An 18,167-nucleotide genomic window follows, 5' to 3' on the forward strand; every position below is an offset into this window, starting at 1 on the left:
CACGCATTGTTCTATTTCTATTGTTTGTTTTTTCCAATGACAGGAGCCAATGAGCATTTTGTTATACACTTTAAATTCAACTTTGTACTTTGTATAAATCAGAACTGAGGATGACAGAAGAACTGTCGAAACATCAATCGTTTATTTACCCACGTAGCGTGCAGTGAGCTGGAAAGCGTGTTTTTTAAAAAATGTCGTTTCTTTTCTTAAACTCCTTACATATCTGCTGCTATCCAGACCTTTTGACAACAGATCCCCAAGGAAACTAGCTAGAAGTAGGTCGGATAATCAAAATTCAAGGTTTATTTTCAACATTCAAGTTTTCCTTTTAAACCATATGCAACATGCATGTGATATGCCCGGCAAAACTTGAATATTCAAAGACTTGATTGTTGAAGAAAATAGTTGATTGTTAGAGATTGATTGTTGATCGAAGAGAAAAGGGCTTTAAAGTCTTACGGGCGAATGTTGCCAGTGGTCAAACATTTGGTAGCAACAGATGAAAATTCAATTTCGCCCATATGTCATAGTTAGGTAGGTCTTGGAGAGAAACCGAAACCAATGCGTACCGCGTAGTAAATCGATACTAAATTTCGCCAAAACGCCGCTTTTGAAGCTCAAAATTTCAGGCGAGTCAAGAAACGTCGCGTCACAAATTGAAGAAACCTAGACTGATGAAAAGTACCAAACCTTAAAAAACGACATCAAAACATGTTTTGACAACAATTTCAGCAATTCCTGACCACTCTCACATCAAGGACTTAAGGTAAAAATACATGTCTCCCGAGAGTTAATTGTGCTGATATTGTATATTTTAAACAAGAGCTTTTTAAAGAGTGCGCCTTGCTAGTTTGATATTTAGCACTCTGAGCAGTGATCAATCCCCACCAAATATATATAGTCGGGTCTAAAACCATCAATGAATTATAGGGCAACATATCATAGAGCGTAGATGATGTGTAATAACAAATTTAACATAACCTGTTGTCTGGTCTGACCAGAATTTTCACGCCCCACTTCTAAAAGACTAACATTTTTATTTTACCAGGAAAAAGAAAGTGAACAAACCCATGTTGTGCTTATCTACTTAATCTTTCTTTCCAAGTTCAGAAATTTTTAAGAAGTAAACGACTACATGTTGTAGATGGTTTAAAAAGAAACCGTCACTTCCTTGTGCAGCTATAGCGGATCACTAAGGTACGTTAGTAATCCGTTAAGTTTGCCGACGGTTTGCTGAAGCCTTTGTCAACTCTATTGTTTATTTTGCACTTCGTCTAGCTTTAATGGTTTGAAAAGAAAGGTGGGAAATCGCATTACCTGTAATTGAGGGAGAAGGCTACTGCTTTGTTGACAGAAACTACCCTAAGGTAAAAATTTACCGGAACCAAGTCCATACGCTCTCCACAGTAACACTCTTTCGTTGGTAATGTAATGTTATTATAAAAAATAATACTCCTTCCCACTTCACTGGTGTTGACTTTGCAGTAGGTTGTGGACCGCTCACTATCATGCTGACTCCGGCCATTCCACCAGATGAATCAATGGCGAATCATTTGCGTTGCTGTCTCGATGTCAAGGCCAGCACTGAGATAGTGGTGGCCTTACAGTCACATGAGGCTTTTCCACCTTAGGGTCTGAAAGTTAACGCCCTTCAGGTGATTTTATGCTTAGTCAAGCGCTACAGCGGTTACGCTATCAGACCCCCTAACACCTCTCTCTCACATGGCTCCGAGGCTAGGGGGAATAAAACAAAATAAATCAACTATTCATCTCTCAACATCGATGTGATTTCCTCTGTTTTATTTCCCCAAGCCCTAGAGCCAAATTTGAATTTAAAAATACCGAAAATGGGTCGGGGCAAGATGATTGTTTGCTCCTGTTTCGCATGTTTGAATCTCGACCTAAGTTCCCGAAGCCACGTGTTTCACAGTCCAATGTTCTATTTTTGCGGAGTTGTCGCTTTCAGTAGACCTCATTTTGAATTAATTAGCGTTTTTCTGCATGCACACGAGAAACATATTTCTGAACTAGTAACATTCCGCTAACATTTGGTTCGCGATTCGGTTGAATACTAATATTTAAGCAAAGATCTCTTACGCGAAGTAATTACAGCCTCCTCTTCAACTAAATGGGAATAGACAAACCTCAAATCAAAAACCCCGAAATACGCTGTGTAAAGAGCATGATCAGGAGGCGTTGATCATCCTGCCAAGTTACTTTGCTTTTATGTGAATGATGCAACAATTTGAGGACTGTAGCCCTCTTCTTCAAAACAGCAACATGGAAGGTTAGAGGATATTATGTTAAATAAGCTGTAGATTGGACGTAAAATGCCAAACAATTGAGTTTGCGTGTGAATGTGTGCATTTTCGGCTAACTAACGGCACTGTCGAATCTGCGCATTTTATCCAACATTAAAATTTGATCAAATCGCGCTGAACCATTTCCCCGAAAAATCCTTCGGAGATCGAAAAGAACTATACTCTATCTTCCAAAAGCCAGGTTTTCAGTCAATTATTCTGAGTAGCACATAGTTAAATAACGGGTTACTTTTGACCTATTTTTGAACTAGTCAGAAGTAGGTCGCATAAACACAATTAGATTGTGTAAATAAATGGTCAACAATGGCTCAAATTATTGTCAACACATGTTTTGATGCTGTTTTTCAAGATTTGTTACTTTTCATTAGTCCAGGTTTTTTTCATTTTATGACGCGACGTTTCAAGATGCGCCTGAAATTTTGTGTTTAAAAAGCGGCATTTTGGCGGAATTCAGTTATTATCGATTTTCTGGAAAATGAATCGATATTCAGCCAAACGAAGTAAGCATTGGTTTTTTCTCTCTCTAAGGCCTACCTAACTTGAGAATATGAACCGAATTGTTTTTTGGCTTTTGCCACCATACTTTGAAACGTTCGATTTTTGGCCACATTTGCTCTTAAAATCGACGGTGACAACCGTCCCAACGATCAATAGGGAAATATTTTGTAGGACTGTACACTAAAAACAGCCGGCTGATTTTTTCCTACATTTTGCTCCATTCTCAATCAAAGTTCACTTTATAAACCTCGAAAACGAAGAGCAAACACGCAAAAGAATACTCCACTGGAAAGAAACGGGCTTTAAAGTCTTGAAATTGACGATGACGACAGTCCCAAAGATAATTATGGAAATATTTCCTCCCGCCGCGTGAGCGATTTAAATACTTGTTTCTGAAGTTGATTTTCGCGTATCTACGTGGCTGCCACATGGGTGTATGTCACGCATATTTGGCAGCTGGTTTACCATGTTTTCAGTGAGGTTTTAAACGTTTCATTTGATTTTACCCTTAAGATATGCAATTGTGCGATTATATCAACCCGGTAATTACTGTGAAAGATTTGTAACCAGTTTTGATAAATTTAAAATTGTTTCACAGCCGCACCTCCCTCATATCCTCAGTAACAGTTGTTATGATATGTCAGAAATAATCTGATAGGACCTCTCACATTTTCAGACATTTACAAAATTCTCAACAATGTCGCAATCTATGTTCTGATGAGTATTTAACATCTTAGATCACGCTCCCACAGCTCTCCAACTCAAAATCAAAGAAGTTATTCACATTCAGTGGGAGCAACCTACGCTTCATCATCATTTCTATCACGATAATTTAAAACTTTCCTTGTAATTGCATACTTTGTTCTGTCTCTATTGTTTTTTTTTTGTCCAATGAGCATTTTGATATACTTTGTTTGCTGACGGAAGAACTGTCGAAACATCAATCGTTTATTCAATCAATCGTTTATTCAATCAATCGTTTATTTACCTACGTAGTGTCTACTGAGCTGGAAGGCATGTTTTTTAAAAGATGTCGTTTCTTTTCTCAAATTCGTGACATATCTGCAGCTATCCAGACCTTTTGACAACAAATCTCTAAGGAAACTCGGGTTATCGCTTCAATAGCGTCTAACTCATCCTTGACTGGCAAGTCAGTTCTGTGCATCGATGGAATCTTGTGTTCAACCAAAACCAAGAGTTGCCTTGGCGTGACGAATGCATAAGTCGAGAGGGAATAGGAAGGAGGCTTGAAACCTCTCGCAACGCGGCGAGCCGCTGATGACGCAAGCGTAAGACACGGCACTTTTAAAATATTTTTTGCCCTGTTTGTTAATGCTACACCTCACCATACATTCTAGACCTTCCTATTATGTTTATTGTTTATAGGATCCATTAGAAGGTAAAGAAACTGTGACGATTGCATCTCATCAAGTGCATGTGTAAGATTTCAACTTTTTCGCAAACATTGCGACATGAAGCTGCCGCGGATTAAAACTGAATTGATTCTCGAAAGCTGGGGAAATATTACAATAACAAAACGTTTTAGGTAGCGAACATTTAGAAGTGAGCAAAATACAAAACAAACATTTTTTAATGAAATGTTAGCTGATATGACAGACGAAACAAAAACAGCGCTTGTCCATGACAGTCACCCAAACACGAAAAATCTACCTGCTTGTATACTGACGTGGTCAAAACAGCGTATTTATAAGATTTTCTATACGTTGAGAAAGTTATATTGCGACACTGAACAGCTGGGAAGTGAGTTTTCTCGGTCGAGGATGAATTTTTTCAATATCATATTTTGTTTGCTCTGCTTCAGCTTGATCTTTCAAACACTGAGCGGAGTAAACAGTAAATCTAAACAAGTCACATCCAACAAAACTCCCAATACTTCGACAACAAGCAAGTGCCACAACGTTCACTTCAACAATTACTATTCTGGATCAGCAAGTAAGGACATCAAGGTACATCTTCTCAAAATAGAGAATCAACTGGCAGATTTAGAGAAGAAAATCGATGCTTTGACGGAGAACAAAACAACTCTGACAGGTGAGTTTCTGTCAATTTTGTATATACGTCTTACAACTCGTCCATGCTGAAATATATCACACTAACTATAGATGTTCGATGTCTATCACAGCTATGAAAAACTGTGCTGAGCTGCACAAATCCGGCAAAAGAATCACAGGAGTTTACACAATCGACCCCGATGGTTTAGGTGCGTTTGAGGTGTTTTGCGACCAAAAGTCTTCCAGTGGCGGTTGGACAGTATTCCAGAAGAGACTCGATGGCTCCGTTGATTTCGTCAATCGCAGCTGGGCGGATTACAAACGTGGATTCGGAAACTTAAATGGTGAGTTTTGGCTCGGACTGGACAAGATATACCGCCTGACCAAAACAAAGAGTAGACTGCGAGTGGAACTTGAAGACACACAAGGAAAGACAGCTTACGCTGAATATGATATGTTCTCTGTTTCCAGCGAAAGAAATAAATACAGACTTGGCCTTGGGAAGTATACAGGTGAGTGCCTACAGTCTGTGGATTGGTCTATTTTACCCTAAATATGGTTCCTAAAGATACAGCCGAATTAGAGCGATTCTTTCGTTTTTATATAGACCAATAAGCCCAGCGTCTTAGAAAAGGTTACTATAACTGTTATTTACTCCCCCAAAACAGTAGATTCTTCGTTTTTGCTTGTTTGTTTTCGTTTTTTGTTTGTTTGTTTTTTTTAGAACTTATTGCATTCTCTTCTATCATCAGAGACTGAAAAACTCTGACATTCAATTTCTCTCCAAAGTCAGTAACACAATTTCTGGACTTTCTGTTGGTTCCTAAACTCCCGTCTTTGAGGGGAGCCGCAAGTTTAGTGTTGTGCCTACTTTTGCTAACTGTCTGTGTTTTTGTCTCAGGAACTGCTGGGGATTCTTTGAGCTATCATAGGAACATGGCATTCTCCACCAAAGATCGCGACAATGATAAATACTCGGGCAACTGTGCCGCATCCTTTAATAGTGCTTGGTGGTACAACAGCTGTGTTAGTGCCAATTTAAACGGCTACTATTACCACGGTTCGCACGTCGGGTCTGCCTATAGCGGTATCAACTGGATGGCATGGAAGGGTCGTAGTTACTCCGCTAAGAGAGCTGAAATGAAGATCAGGCCCGTGGACTATTAAGCTAAAAACATACACAAGCAAGGAATACACTACATGAGCTATAGTTTATCAGCTTTTCTACATAGTTGAGTGAAACAGAGTAAAAAGCAATGTAATGTGCTTTAATATTTGAATGGGTCTAACACAAAGTAATGGGTTTAATAAACTGAAAGAGAAAATACGTTTAGTTTATTTTCGTGTATCAATATTCATTTTGCGATCGACAGTTTGAAAAAAAACTATGAGCAACGTCAGCCATTTCTAATGAAATGTAGAGAATGATCAAGGTGATCTGGAATTGCGCTAACTTTAGTAAAAATTTCTATGTTCTGTGATTGGTCTGGAATATGTAACTATGTAGAGTTCTCAAGAGGTTTATTATTATTACTATTTTGATGATATTTATACCTTTTTTCAGCTTTGCTATTTTGTCTGACAAAAATTTACCCTTGTAAGTTTATTCTAATAACGACACCTCTCTCACCCTCCCCTCCCCCCCCCCCCCCCCCCAAAAAAAAAAAGAAAAAAAAAAGGTTTTCAGTTGTGCCAGATTGGTCATCAGTCACAGAGTTGTCTATAAGATCTTGGATCCCTGATCCAAGCATAAGGAAACTGAAAAGATCTATAAGTACCTTCCCTGAATAGGACGATCGATTCAAGGCATTCTCTCTCAGGGTCCTGTTTAAGACAAGGGCTAAAATATGGAACAGTAGATTGTCTCATATGATTTATTTATTATACTTATTAGAAGTTTCAAAAGAATCAGTAGAATGAAAAAGAAGACAAACAAACAAACAAACAAACAAGGAAAAGATTTTCAACGAAAATTCTGCAATTCAGTTTAGTTGCTTTTTCAAAACAGTTTCACAATAATTTTAATAGACTACTGTACTTATACTAGTGTCAAATTATCCTGCCTCCGTCCAACTTGAGTGATATCCAATTAAATGTCATCAGTTGTGATCATGTTTATCGGGAATTACATCGATTTTGGCAGAAATTTCTATGTTCTGTGATTGTTCTGGAACATGTGTCTTAAAAGAGTTCTCAGCAGTTTTCCTTTTTTTATTCTTTTGTAACATTTATATCGTCCTTCTGCTTTGCTATTTTGTCAGACATTAAATTTACCCCTGTAACTTATCTGACATAAACAAGGGAAATGGTGACTCCTTTACCACTGTCCCACTCCCAAGTTTTACCTGATAGATTCTCAGTGATAGAGTTACCGGTGAGATCTTGGATTCCTGATCCAAGTTCAGGGGAGAAATAATCTTTAAGTGCCTTACCTGAGTAGGACGATAATAGGCCTTCTCTTTCACGGCTCTGTTTAATACAAGAGCTTAAAGACCCAAACTATTTTCTTACGTGATTAATTAGAATTTTGAAAAGAATCAGAAGAGCAAAAAGTTGAATATTACTTGATTGTTGAAGAGAATAGTTGATCTTCAACCTTAAATCTTTTTTTGTGCATGTTTGAACTTAGATTAGTCGCATAAGATATAATTTTGAATACAAAGAAAGGGTTTGCTCCAAGAGATTGGTTTGTACTTAAAGTTTATATCTAAATAGTGAACATAACGAAACTCTTAATTGTTTAAAAAAGCACTTGAATTTTGGCGGAGATTTTTAAAATTGGATGCAGTGGAGCTACTCTGACTGAAGTTTGAAGTTCTTGACCTCTATTACCATTTAGTTTTAACTCGAACTTCCGTAGGAACATTCGAGTCATTCTTTTTTTTCTTTTTATTTAGTCGCCAAATCAACATCGTCTTTCCAGGCGTCCCAAGTAGAGACGTGGAAAACTGCGGATGAGAATCTCGAGCCTCTTTCGTCAGGTTTGCCTCTGTCCCCAGTATCATGCTATTGACTTCTGCTCAGATATCTTGAATGTGGAGCAAGGGCCGAAAATTTTTGTCTTATTATGTGGAGTTATGAACATAATTCGAAATGACGTCTGTCGTCGTAGCTTAAATGATCTAGCTTGTTGTCCCTTGTTTTCACTTGATCCTTGATAAAAATACATCTGTATAAACCAGGTACAAACGAACAGGAAACGTGCACAAGAATGCTCAATTGGAGAGGAAAGGGCTTTAAAGTCTTAAAATCGACGATGACAACAAACCCAACGATCGATATGAAAATATTTTGTAGGACCGTGCACCGAACGCTCCATTCTCAATCAAAGTTCACCTTAAAGACTTCGGGAACGAAGAGCAAATGTGCAAAATAATACTCAACTGGAAAGAAACTGGCTTCAAAGTCTTGAAATTGATGATGAAAACACTCCCAAAGATATGTATGGAAATATTTTGTCGCGCCACGTGAGCGATTTAAATTCTTGTTTCCAGTTGATTTTCGCGTATCTACGTGGCTGCCACATGGGTGTATCCCACGCATATTTGGCAGCTGGTTTACCATGTTTTGAGGTTTTTAACGTTTCATTTGATTTGACCTTTAAGACATACCATTATGCGATTGTATCAACCCGGTAATTAACGTAAAAGATTTGTAACCAGTTTTGGTAAATTTTAAATTGTTTCACAACCGCACCTCCCTCATACCCTCAGTAACAGTTGTTTTGATGTATCAGAAATAATCTGATAGGACCTCTCACATTTTCAGACATTTACCAAATTCTCAACAATGTAGCAATCTATGTTCTGATGAGTATTTGGCATCTTAGATCACGCTCCCACAACTCTCCAACTTAAAATCAAAGAAGTTATTCACATTCAATGGGAGCAACCTACTAGTAATCATCAACTTTATCATGTTTTATTTAAAACTTTCCTTGTAATTGCACACATTGTTCTGTTTCTATTGTTTGTTTTTTCCAATGACAGGAGCCAATGAGCATTTTGTTATACACTTTAAATTCAACTTTGTACTTTGTATAAATCAGAACTGAAGATGACAGAAGAACTGTCGAAACATCAATCGTTTATTTACCCACGTAGCGTGTAGTGAGCTGGAAAGCGTGTTTTTTAAAAAATGTCGTTTCTTTTCTTAACTTCGTGACATATCTGCTGCTATCCAGACCTTTTGACAACAGATCCCCAAGGAAACTAGCTAGAAGTAGGTCGGATAATCAAAATTCAAGGTTTATTTTCAACATTCAAGTTTTCCTTTTAAACCATATGCAACATGCATGTGATATGCCCGGCAAAACTTGAATATTCAAAGACTTGATTGTTGAAGAAAATAGTTGATTGTTAAAGATTGATTGTTGATCGGAGAGAAAAGGGCTTTAAAGTCTCACGGGCGAATGTTGCCAGTGGTCAAACATTTGGTAGCAACAAATGAAAATTCAATTTCGCCCATGTTTCATAGTTAGGTAGGTCTTGGAGAGAAACCGAAACCAATGCGTACCGCGTAGTAAATCGATAATAACTGAATTTCGCCAAAACGCCGCTTTTAAAGCGCAAAATTTCAGGCGAATCAAGAAACGTCGCGTCACAAATTGAAGAAACCTAGACTGATGAAAAGTACCAAACCTTAAAAAACAACATCAAAACATGTGTTGACAACAATTTCAGCAATTCCTGACCACTCTCACATCAAAGACTTAATTTAAAAATACATGTCTCCTGAGAGTTAATTGTGCTGATATTTTATATTTTAAACAAGAGCTTTTTAAAGAATGCGCCCTGCTAGTTTGATATTTAGCACTCTGAGCAGTGATCAATCCCCACCAAATATATATAGTCGGGTCTAAAACCATTAATGAATTGTAGGGCAACATATTATAGAGCGTAGATGATGTGTAATAACAAATTTAACATAAGCCTGTCGTCTGGTCTGACCAGAATTTTCACGCCCACTTCTAAAAGACTAACATCTTTATTTTATCAGGGAAAAAGAAAGTGAACAAACCCATGTTGTGTTTATCTACTTAATCTTTCCTTCCAAGTTCAGAAATTTTTAAGAAGTAAACGACTACATGTTGTAGACGGTTTAAAAAGAAACCGTCACTTCCTTGTGCAGCTATAGCGGATCACTAAGGTACGTTAATCCGTTAGGTTTGCCGACGGTTTGCTGAAGCCTTTGTCAACTCTATTGTTTATTTTGCGCTTCGTCTAGCTTTAATAGTTTGAAAAGAAAGGTGGGAAATCGCATTACCTGTAACTGAGGAAGAAGGCTACTGCTTTGTTGACAGAAACTACCCTAAGGTAAAAATTTACCGGAACCAAGTCCATACGCTCTCCACAGTAACACTCTTTCGTTGGTAATGTAATGTTATTATAAAAAATAATACTCCTTCCCACTTCACTAGCGTTGACTTTGCAATAGGTTGTGGACCGCTCACTGTCATGCTGACTCCGGCCATTCCACCAGATGAATCAATGGCGAATCATTTGCGTTGCTGTCTCGATGTCAAGGCCAGCACTGAGATAGTGGTGGCCTTACAGTCACATGAGGCTTTTCCACCTTAGGGTCTGAAAGTTAACGCCCTTCAGGTGATTTTATGCTTAGTCAAGCGCTACAGCGGTTACGCTATCAGACCCCCTAACACCTCTCTCTCACATGGCTCCGAGGCTAGGGGGAATAAAACAAAATAAATCAACTATTCATCTCTCAACATCGATGTGATTTCCTCTGTTTTATTTCTCCAAGCCCTAGAGCCAAATTTGAATTTAAAAATACCGAAAATGGGTCGGGGCAAGATGATTGTTTGCTCCTGTTTCGCATATTTGAATCTCGACCTAAGTTCCCGAAGCCACGTGTTTCACAGTCCAATGTTCTATTTTTGCGGAGTTGTCGCTTTCAGTAGACCTCATTTTGAATTAATTAGCGTTTTTCTGCATGCACACGAGAAACATGTTTCTGAACTAGTAACATTCCGCTAACATTTGGTTCGCCATTCGGTTGAATACGAATATTTAAGCAAAGATCTCTTACGCGAAGTAATTACAGCCTCCTCTTCAACTAAATGGGAATAGACAAACCTCAAATCAAAAACCCCGAAATACGCTGTGTAAAGAGCATGATCAGGAGGCGTTGATCATCCTGCCAAGTAACTTTGCTTTTATGTGAATGATGCAACAATTTGAGGACTCTAGCCCTCTTCTTCAAAACAGCAACATAGAAGGTAAGAGGATATTATGTTAAATAAGCTGTAGATTGGACGTAAAATGCCAAACAATTGAGTTTGCGTGTGAATGTGTGCATTTTCGGCTAACTAACGGCACTGTCGAATCTACGCATTTAAATATTTGAGCGATTTAAATATTTGTTTCTGAAGTTGATTTTCGCGTATCTACGTGGCTGCCATATGGGTGTATGTCACACATATTTGGCAACTGGTTTACCATGTTTTCAGTGAGGTTTTAAACATTTAATTTGATTTTACCCTTAAGATATACAATTGTGCGATTATATCAACCCGGTAATTACTGTGAAAGATTTGTAACGGGTTTTGGAAAATTTAAAATTGTTTCACAACCGCACCTCCCTCATACCCTCAGTAACAGTTGTTATGATATGTCAGAAAGGACCTCTCACATTTTCAGACATTTACAAAATTCTCAACAATGTCGCAATCTATGTTCTGATGAGTATTTAACATCTTAGATCACGCTCCCACAGCTCTCTAACTCAAAATCAAAGAAGTTATTCACATTCAGTGGGAGCAACCTACGCTTCATCATCATTTCTATCACAATAATTTAAAACTTTCCTTGTAATTGCTTGCTTTGTTCTGTTTCTATTGTTTGTTTTGTCCAATGAGCATTTTGATATACTTTAAATTCAACTTTTTACTTTGTCTGCTGACGAAAGAACTGTCGAAACATCAATCGTTTCTTCAATCAATCGTTTATTTACCTACGTAGTGTCTACTGAGCTGGAAGGCATGTTTTTTAAAAGATGTCGTTTCTTTTCTCAAATTCGTGACATATCTGCTGCTATCCAGATTTTTTGACAACAAATCTCTAAGGAAACTTGGGTTATCGCTTCAATAGCGTCTAACTCATCCTTGACTGGCAAGTCAGCTCTGTGCATCGATGGAATCTTTTATTCAAACAAAACCAAGAGTTGCCTTGGCGTGACGAATGCATAAGTCGAGAGGGAATAGGGTTAGGAGGAGGCTTGAAACCTCTCGCAACGCGGCGAGCCGCTAATGACGCTAGCGTAAGACACGGCACTTTTAAAATATTTTTTGCCCTGTTTGTTAATGCTACACCTCACCATACATTCTAGACCTTCCTATTATGTTTATTGTTTATAGGATCCATTAGAAGGTAAAGAAACTGTGACGATTTATCCCGGCGTTTGTGGTTTTCAAACAAACAGACGTGTAAATGCATCTCATTAAGCGCATGTGTAAGATTTCAACTTTTTCGCAAACATTGCGACATGAATCTGCCGCGGATTAAAACTGAATTGATTCTCGAAAGCTGGGGAAATATTGCACTAACAAAAAGTTTAAGGGAGCGAACATTTAGAAGTGAGCAAAATATAAAACAAACATTTTTTAATGAAATGTTAGCTGATATGACAGACGAAACAAAAACAGTGCTTGTCTATGACAGTCACCCAAACACGAAAAATCTACCTGCTTGTATACTGACGTGGTCAGAACAGCGTATTAATAAGATTTTCTATACGTTGAGAAAGTTATATTGCGACACTGAACAGCTGGGAAGTGAGTTTTCCCGGTCGAGGATGAATTTTTTCAATATCATATTTTGTCTGCTCTACTTCAGCTCGATCTTTCAAACACTGAGCGGAGTAAACAGTAAATCTAAACAAGTCACATCCAACAAAACTCCCAATACTTCGACAACAAGCAAGTGCCACAACGTGGACATCAAGGTACATCTTCTCAAAATAGAGAATCAACTCGCAGATTTAGAGAAGAAAATCGATGCTTTGACGGAGAACAAAACAACTCCGCCAGGTGAGTTTCTGTCAATTCTGTATATACGTCTTAGAACCCGTCCATGCTGAAATATATAACACTAACTATAGTTGTTCGATGTCTCTCAACAGCTATGAAAAACTGTGCTGAGCTGTACAAATCCGGCAAAAGAATGACAGGAGTTTACACAATCGACCCCGATGGTTTAGGTGCGTTTGAGGTGTTTTGCGACCAAAAATCTGTAGGTGGGGGGTGGACAGTATTCCAGAAGAGACTCGATGGCTCCGTTGATTTCAACAATCGCGGCTGGGCGGACTTCAGACGTGGATTCGGAAACTTAAATGGTGAGTTTTGGCTCGGACTGGACAAGGTACACCGCCTGACCAAAATAAAGAGTGGACTGCGAGTGGAACTTGAAGACACACAAAGAAAGACAGCTTACGCTGAATACGATATGTTCTCTGTTTCTACCGAAAGAAATAAATACAGACTTGGCCTTGGGAAGTATACAGGTGAGTGCCGAATAAGAGCGATTCTTTCATTTTCATAGAGACCAATAAGCCCAGCGTCTCAGAAAAGGTTACTATAACTGTTATTTACTCCAGATCCCCCAAAACAGTAGATTCTTCGTTTTTGCTTGTTTGTTTTTGCTTTTTGTTTGTTTGTTTTTTTTAGAACTTATCGCATTCTCTTCTATCGTCAGAGACTGAAAAACTCTGACATTCAATTTCTCTCCAAAGTCAGTAACACAATTTCTGGACTTTCTGTTGGTTCCGAAACTCCCGTCTTTGAGGAGAGCCGCAAGTTTAATGTTGTGCCTACTTTTGCTAACTGTCGGTGTTTTTGTCTCAGGAACTGCCGGGGATTCTTTGAGCTATCATAGGAACATGGCATTCACCACCAAAGATCGCGACAATGATAATTACTCGGGCAACTGTGCCGCTTACTATAAAAGTGCTTGGTGGTACAACAACTGTGTTCGTGCCAACTTAAACGGCTACTATTACCACGGTTCGCACGTCGGGTCTGCCTATAGCGGTATCAACTGGAATACATGGAAGGGTTATAGTTACTCCGCTAAGAGAGCTGAAATGAAGATCAGGCCCGTGAACTTTTAAGCTAAAAACATACACAATCAAGGAATACGCTACATGAGCTATAGTTTATCAGCTTCTCTACATAGTCGAGTGACACAGAGTAAAAAGCAATGTAATGTGCTTTAATATTTGAACGAGTCTAACACAAAGTAATGGGTTTAATAAACTGAAAGAGAAAATACGTTTAGTTTATTTTCGTGTATCAATATTCATTTTGCGATCGACAGTTTGAAACAAAAATTATGAGCAACGTCAGTCATTTCTAGTGAAATGTATAGAATGATCAAGGTGATCTGGAATTGCGCTAATTTTAGTAAAAATTTCCTTGTTCTGTGATTGGTCTGGAATATGTAACTATGTAGAGTTCTCAAGAGGTTTATTATTATTACTATTTTGATGATATTTATACCTTTTTTCTGCTTTGCTATTTCGCCTGACAAAAATTTACCCTTGTAAGTTTATTCTAATAACGACACCTCTCTCACCCTCCCCTTCCCCCCCCCCCAAAAAAAAGGTTTTCAGTTGTGCCAGATTGGTCATCAGTCACAGAGTTGTCTATGAGATCTTGGATCCCTGATCCATGCATAAGGAAACTGAAAAGATCTATAAGTACCTTCCCTGAATAGGACGATCGATTCGAGACATTCTCTTTCAGGGTCCTGTTTAAGACAAGGGCTAAAAGACGGAACAGTAGATTGTCTCAATTGATTTATTTATTATTCTTATTAGAAGTTTCAAAAGAATCAGTAGAATGAAAAAGAAAACAAACAAACAAACAAGGAAAAGATTTTCAACGAAAATTCTGCAATTCAGTTTAGTTGCTTTTTCAAAACAGTTTCACAATAATTTTAATAGACTACTGTACTTATACAAGTGTCAACGAAACTAAAAATTAGGATTCTTAAGAGAAACCCAATAATTATGCTACTTCCGTCCAACTCGAGTCTCATGACTACTGCACTTTTTAACCTTCGCGTCAAGCAATCATCACGGTAGTTTTCATTAAGCACTCAAACCTCCATTAGTTAATCTTGTTATCTAAATAGATCATAATTTATTTTTAATTAATAGGCCGAGAATTTCACACCACCCCCAGACTTGCATTTTCGAGGATATGAATTTGTAAGCTGTTCCGTATATAAACCAAATAACCTAGGAAGATTACAGGAGTTTTGTCGCTGTCCCGTTTGCGGTTTCATCCCTTTTTGTGTTATCGTAGCGCTAAATGCGTCCCGTGGAAGATTTATTTGATAGCTATATGGTGTTGCATGCCCTTCGTTCAAAAGCACTTCGGCACAATCCGTAAACTCGTTTTCGTGTGCTACTGTCAAAGCGCTTTTTCCACGCTCGTTCACTTTATTTACATCCAGCCTGTTCCTTCTGAAAACTTTGGATATCATTTTAATAATATTTATATTGCCGGACATGCTCGCTAATATTAGATTCGTGTTTCCTTCAGTGTCTACGCTGCCCAACGCAAGGTCAACTTCGGGATAACTAAAAAACAGCTTGACCATGTCTTCTCTTCCCATAAGACAAGCCCATGACAAGGCCGAACGGCTAAACTTGTCCAGTAATTTAATCTTGGCGCCGTAATTCAGTAGCATTTTAGCAGTCCTGCGGCGAAGCTTACTGTTTTCTAAGAACATTGCTCTAATTAGAGCAGTTTGTCCGTTCTCCAAATCTTTGCAGTTTACGTTGACACCCGCGTCTAACAACAAGCGAATTTGACGAAGTCTCCCTTGACTGACGGCTTCTAAAAGTATCCTTGGCCTTCCACTGACAACAGGAGGCCTTGCACAGTTGTTCTTGTCGAATTCAGTGTCTATCCACGCAACCTTTTGTTTAAGATCGGGAAATGGTTGCCTTTGGTGACCAACCGACGACGAAGGTGATGTCATAACTTACGCTTTCTCCGGCCTATTGAGACAAGCCCGCTATTTCTGTTGTTCGCCCGCTCGAAAAAAACTCAACTTCTTAGTTCAAGTTGACAAACTGTGTAAGAGGTATGTTTGTTAATTGTTGTAGAGTTTCATAGCCTTGTAATTGCTCGTTCAACTCACCTTTCATTAAAATTCACCAAATAATACCTTCTTCTATTGTCTCAAAGCCCTTTGTTGTGACATTAACGCCAATGGGATTTATTACACGGTAGGTCAGGCTTGACTGACCTTCTGATTTACCGATTGGACAGAAAGTTAATGCTCACACGATTCAGGGTCACGTACTGAAAGACTAATAAACACCTACTTTTAATAACTGAATGCGACCGTACTTTGGATAAAAAACTTTTCATGTTATAGAATTGTTATTTGGAGGTTTGTCTCCAACTAAAAAACCGCCCAGCAGAAGACAAATTATTTTGTTACTGCCTCTCGTCATTTGCATGTCTACACATTCGTTATGAAAAACGAAATTTTATTGACATTTATCAAAAATGCGAGGTGTAAATTAATGAACCACTTTACAGCGAGGACAAGAAACTTAGCACTTTGTTAGCAACCTCTAAAACCAGTAAGTGTTATTCTCTGTTCACAAACTTTTCACACGCACCAAAAAAACCGATACGAAGTATTCCTTGTTAGTTTTAAGGCATACATAGTCTTTTTTTCGCGCAAACACTGCTTCACAATGTACAAATCAAACTCAGTTTTACCTATATGCCAAGGAGGCACTTAAGAAAAATTTTACGCTGTTTCGTGATTGAGTTACACAGCTTCGTACACTCTTCATGGGTCAAGTAGTCTCCTCCAAATAGAGCCTTTTCAAGCAGAACTCGGTCACGTAAACGTGTAGGATCACACGAACGCATAAAAAACGGTTCAGACTGTACTGAGCCAATTTCTTGACTGAGCCTATCTTTTCCTCTCGAGAGGTTCTGATCCGATCGAACAAAACACTTAGGGATCATTCATTATTTAACGATTGTGGGGGGAGGAATAGGGGTCGGAGGATTTTTTTGGGACCACGTGATTTTCAGGGGGGACGGATCGCTAACAGAGTATAAAGCGGGTGGGAGGGGGGGGGGGGCAGCAGAAAATTGTCTGCTAATCTGTTATCAGAATACTACAGGGCGTTATGGTAGGTAATCGAGATTATAACCAAAACACAGAAAACCAACATAACCAAAATCTTTCTACCCCGCCACACAAAAAAATAATTAAAAATGATTTTTTTTATTGGAATTTTTTTATCAGCTTTTCTTCTGTTTCCTATCCTTTTTGGCAACTTTTCTCAAAAACTACTCTGTAACAAGATAGGCTTACTGAGATGTTCAGGTATGAATGGACAAAATTCAGATTTAGTGTAAGGAATGAGAGGTTACTTGTCATGTGTCTACGTTATTAAAAACGTTATAATTTTTTTGCATAATATTAACCCGATATTACTCAGATTAATTACGAGGCCAATGTCTATCCACTTTGACTGAAAAAGCGTTAGTCAAGCAAGAATTTATCAAACGGTCCAACTATATCTCGTCCATATCTTACAGAGGATAGTGCTAAAAGCGCGCTCTGTGTGGCTGCTCAAACTCAGAATATCCTTTGATATCACCTTCTGGCAATGCGCACGGGATCTGCGCTCGAATTTATTGTAATCTTTGCAGGAATAACTGAGTTAAAATCATCTTTTTGTGTAGTATTATCTCATTGTTTTAGTATATGTTAAACTTCGCGGCGAGTTTAATATCCACCGCTAATCTCTGACACTGAGGTGAATACATTATATTGATTCCTGTTATTTTTACTTTAGGCGTTATCTATCATCTCTGTCTCCAGCACAACAAAAGAAAATTCACAGGCGCACGGGAGAAATTGAAAGCCGGAGAAATAACGTTATTGTAATAGTTACATATGTACTGAAATACGCACATATCTTCTATGGAACATTTTTCAATAAGTGGATGTCTCAGCCGTTAGCTTCAACTGAGTTTCACTTGTTAACACAATTAAGAACGACCAATAGCCTCCGTTTGCAAATTGATTCATCTCTTCAAAATCAAAATACTTTTTAAATATTTTTAACAGTTTTACTGAATCCAAAATTCAGTACGAATACCGGTGAATTAGAGGAAAATATTAAGTGCTTTTATCTACTTTGTTTCTTTTCGGACGTTTGGCTGTGGCTCAAGGGTAACACTTAGGTATTATTTTGTTTTACAGGTATCATTCCAGTACAAGTTATTTCATTTGTCCGTTTTGTCTGAGTGTCAGTTAACCTATTATCTCACCTG

At 38.2% G+C, this 18,167-nt stretch overlaps 3 protein-coding genes across 4 annotated transcripts; 2 read left to right on the forward strand and 1 right to left on the reverse strand.

Annotated features, from left to right (window-relative positions):
• The first annotated feature begins 4,006 nt into the window (after positions 1-4,006).
• On the forward strand, positions 4,007-6,148 carry LOC131783490 (angiopoietin-related protein 7-like). Of its 2 annotated transcripts, XM_066171454.1 has the most exons (4): positions 4,007-4,108; positions 4,642-4,871; positions 4,963-5,343; positions 5,733-6,148. In XM_066171454.1, the coding sequence occupies exons 1-4, from the start codon at positions 4,098-4,100 to the stop codon at positions 5,996-5,998; spliced, it is 888 nt and encodes a 295-aa protein (XP_066027551.1). In that variant the 5' UTR covers positions 4,007-4,097; the 3' UTR covers positions 5,999-6,148. The 2 variants fall into 2 exon arrangements, with proteins under 2 accessions (XP_066027551.1, XP_066027550.1); XM_066171453.1 differs by lacking the exon at positions 4,007-4,108 and having other exon boundaries at positions 4,581-4,871.
• A 6,452-nt stretch (positions 6,149-12,600) lies between these two features.
• Positions 12,601-14,114, forward strand: LOC131783482 (angiopoietin-related protein 7-like). The gene is made up of 3 exons (XM_059100243.2): positions 12,601-12,875; positions 12,968-13,348; positions 13,689-14,114. Exons 1-3 carry the CDS (start codon positions 12,641-12,643, stop codon positions 13,952-13,954), a joined length of 882 nt encoding a protein of 293 aa, XP_058956226.2. The 5' UTR covers positions 12,601-12,640; the 3' UTR covers positions 13,955-14,114.
• Positions 14,115-14,718: 604 nt separating this feature from the next.
• LOC131783483 (ankyrin repeat domain-containing protein 63) lies at positions 14,719-16,012 on the reverse strand. The gene has a single exon (XM_059100244.2). The coding sequence runs from the start codon at positions 15,832-15,834 to the stop codon at positions 14,998-15,000; it is 837 nt and encodes a 278-aa protein (XP_058956227.1). The 5' UTR covers positions 15,835-16,012; the 3' UTR covers positions 14,719-14,997.
• Between the last annotated feature and the right edge of the window lie 2,155 nt (positions 16,013-18,167).

This window comes from Pocillopora verrucosa, chromosome 8, assembly GCF_036669915.1.
Source record: "Pocillopora verrucosa isolate sample1 chromosome 8, ASM3666991v2, whole genome shotgun sequence".
NCBI lineage: Eukaryota > Metazoa > Cnidaria > Anthozoa > Scleractinia > Pocilloporidae > Pocillopora > Pocillopora verrucosa.

Excerpts from the sequence above, each read along its gene's own strand:
- LOC131783482 (XM_059100243.2), top strand. The coding sequence starts at position 12,641 with ATGAATTTTTTCAATATCATATTTTGTCTGCTCTACTTCAGCTCGATC. Across the intron at positions 12,876-12,967 it reads GAACAAAACAACTCCGCCAG|CTATGAAAAACTGTGCTGAG; the intron begins GTGAGTTTCTGT and ends GTCTCTCAACAG. Across the intron at positions 13,349-13,688 it reads TGGCCTTGGGAAGTATACAG|GAACTGCCGGGGATTCTTTG; the intron begins GTGAGTGCCGAA and ends TTTTTGTCTCAG.
- LOC131783483 (XM_059100244.2), bottom strand. The coding sequence starts at position 15,834 with ATGACATCACCTTCGTCGTCGGTTGGTCACCAAAGGCAACCATTTCCC.
- LOC131783490 (XM_066171453.1), top strand. The coding sequence starts at position 4,601 with ATGAATTTTTTCAATATCATATTTTGTTTGCTCTGCTTCAGCTTGATC. Across the intron at positions 4,872-4,962 it reads GAACAAAACAACTCTGACAG|CTATGAAAAACTGTGCTGAG; the intron begins GTGAGTTTCTGT and ends TGTCTATCACAG. Across the intron at positions 5,344-5,732 it reads TGGCCTTGGGAAGTATACAG|GAACTGCTGGGGATTCTTTG; the intron begins GTGAGTGCCTAC and ends TTTTTGTCTCAG.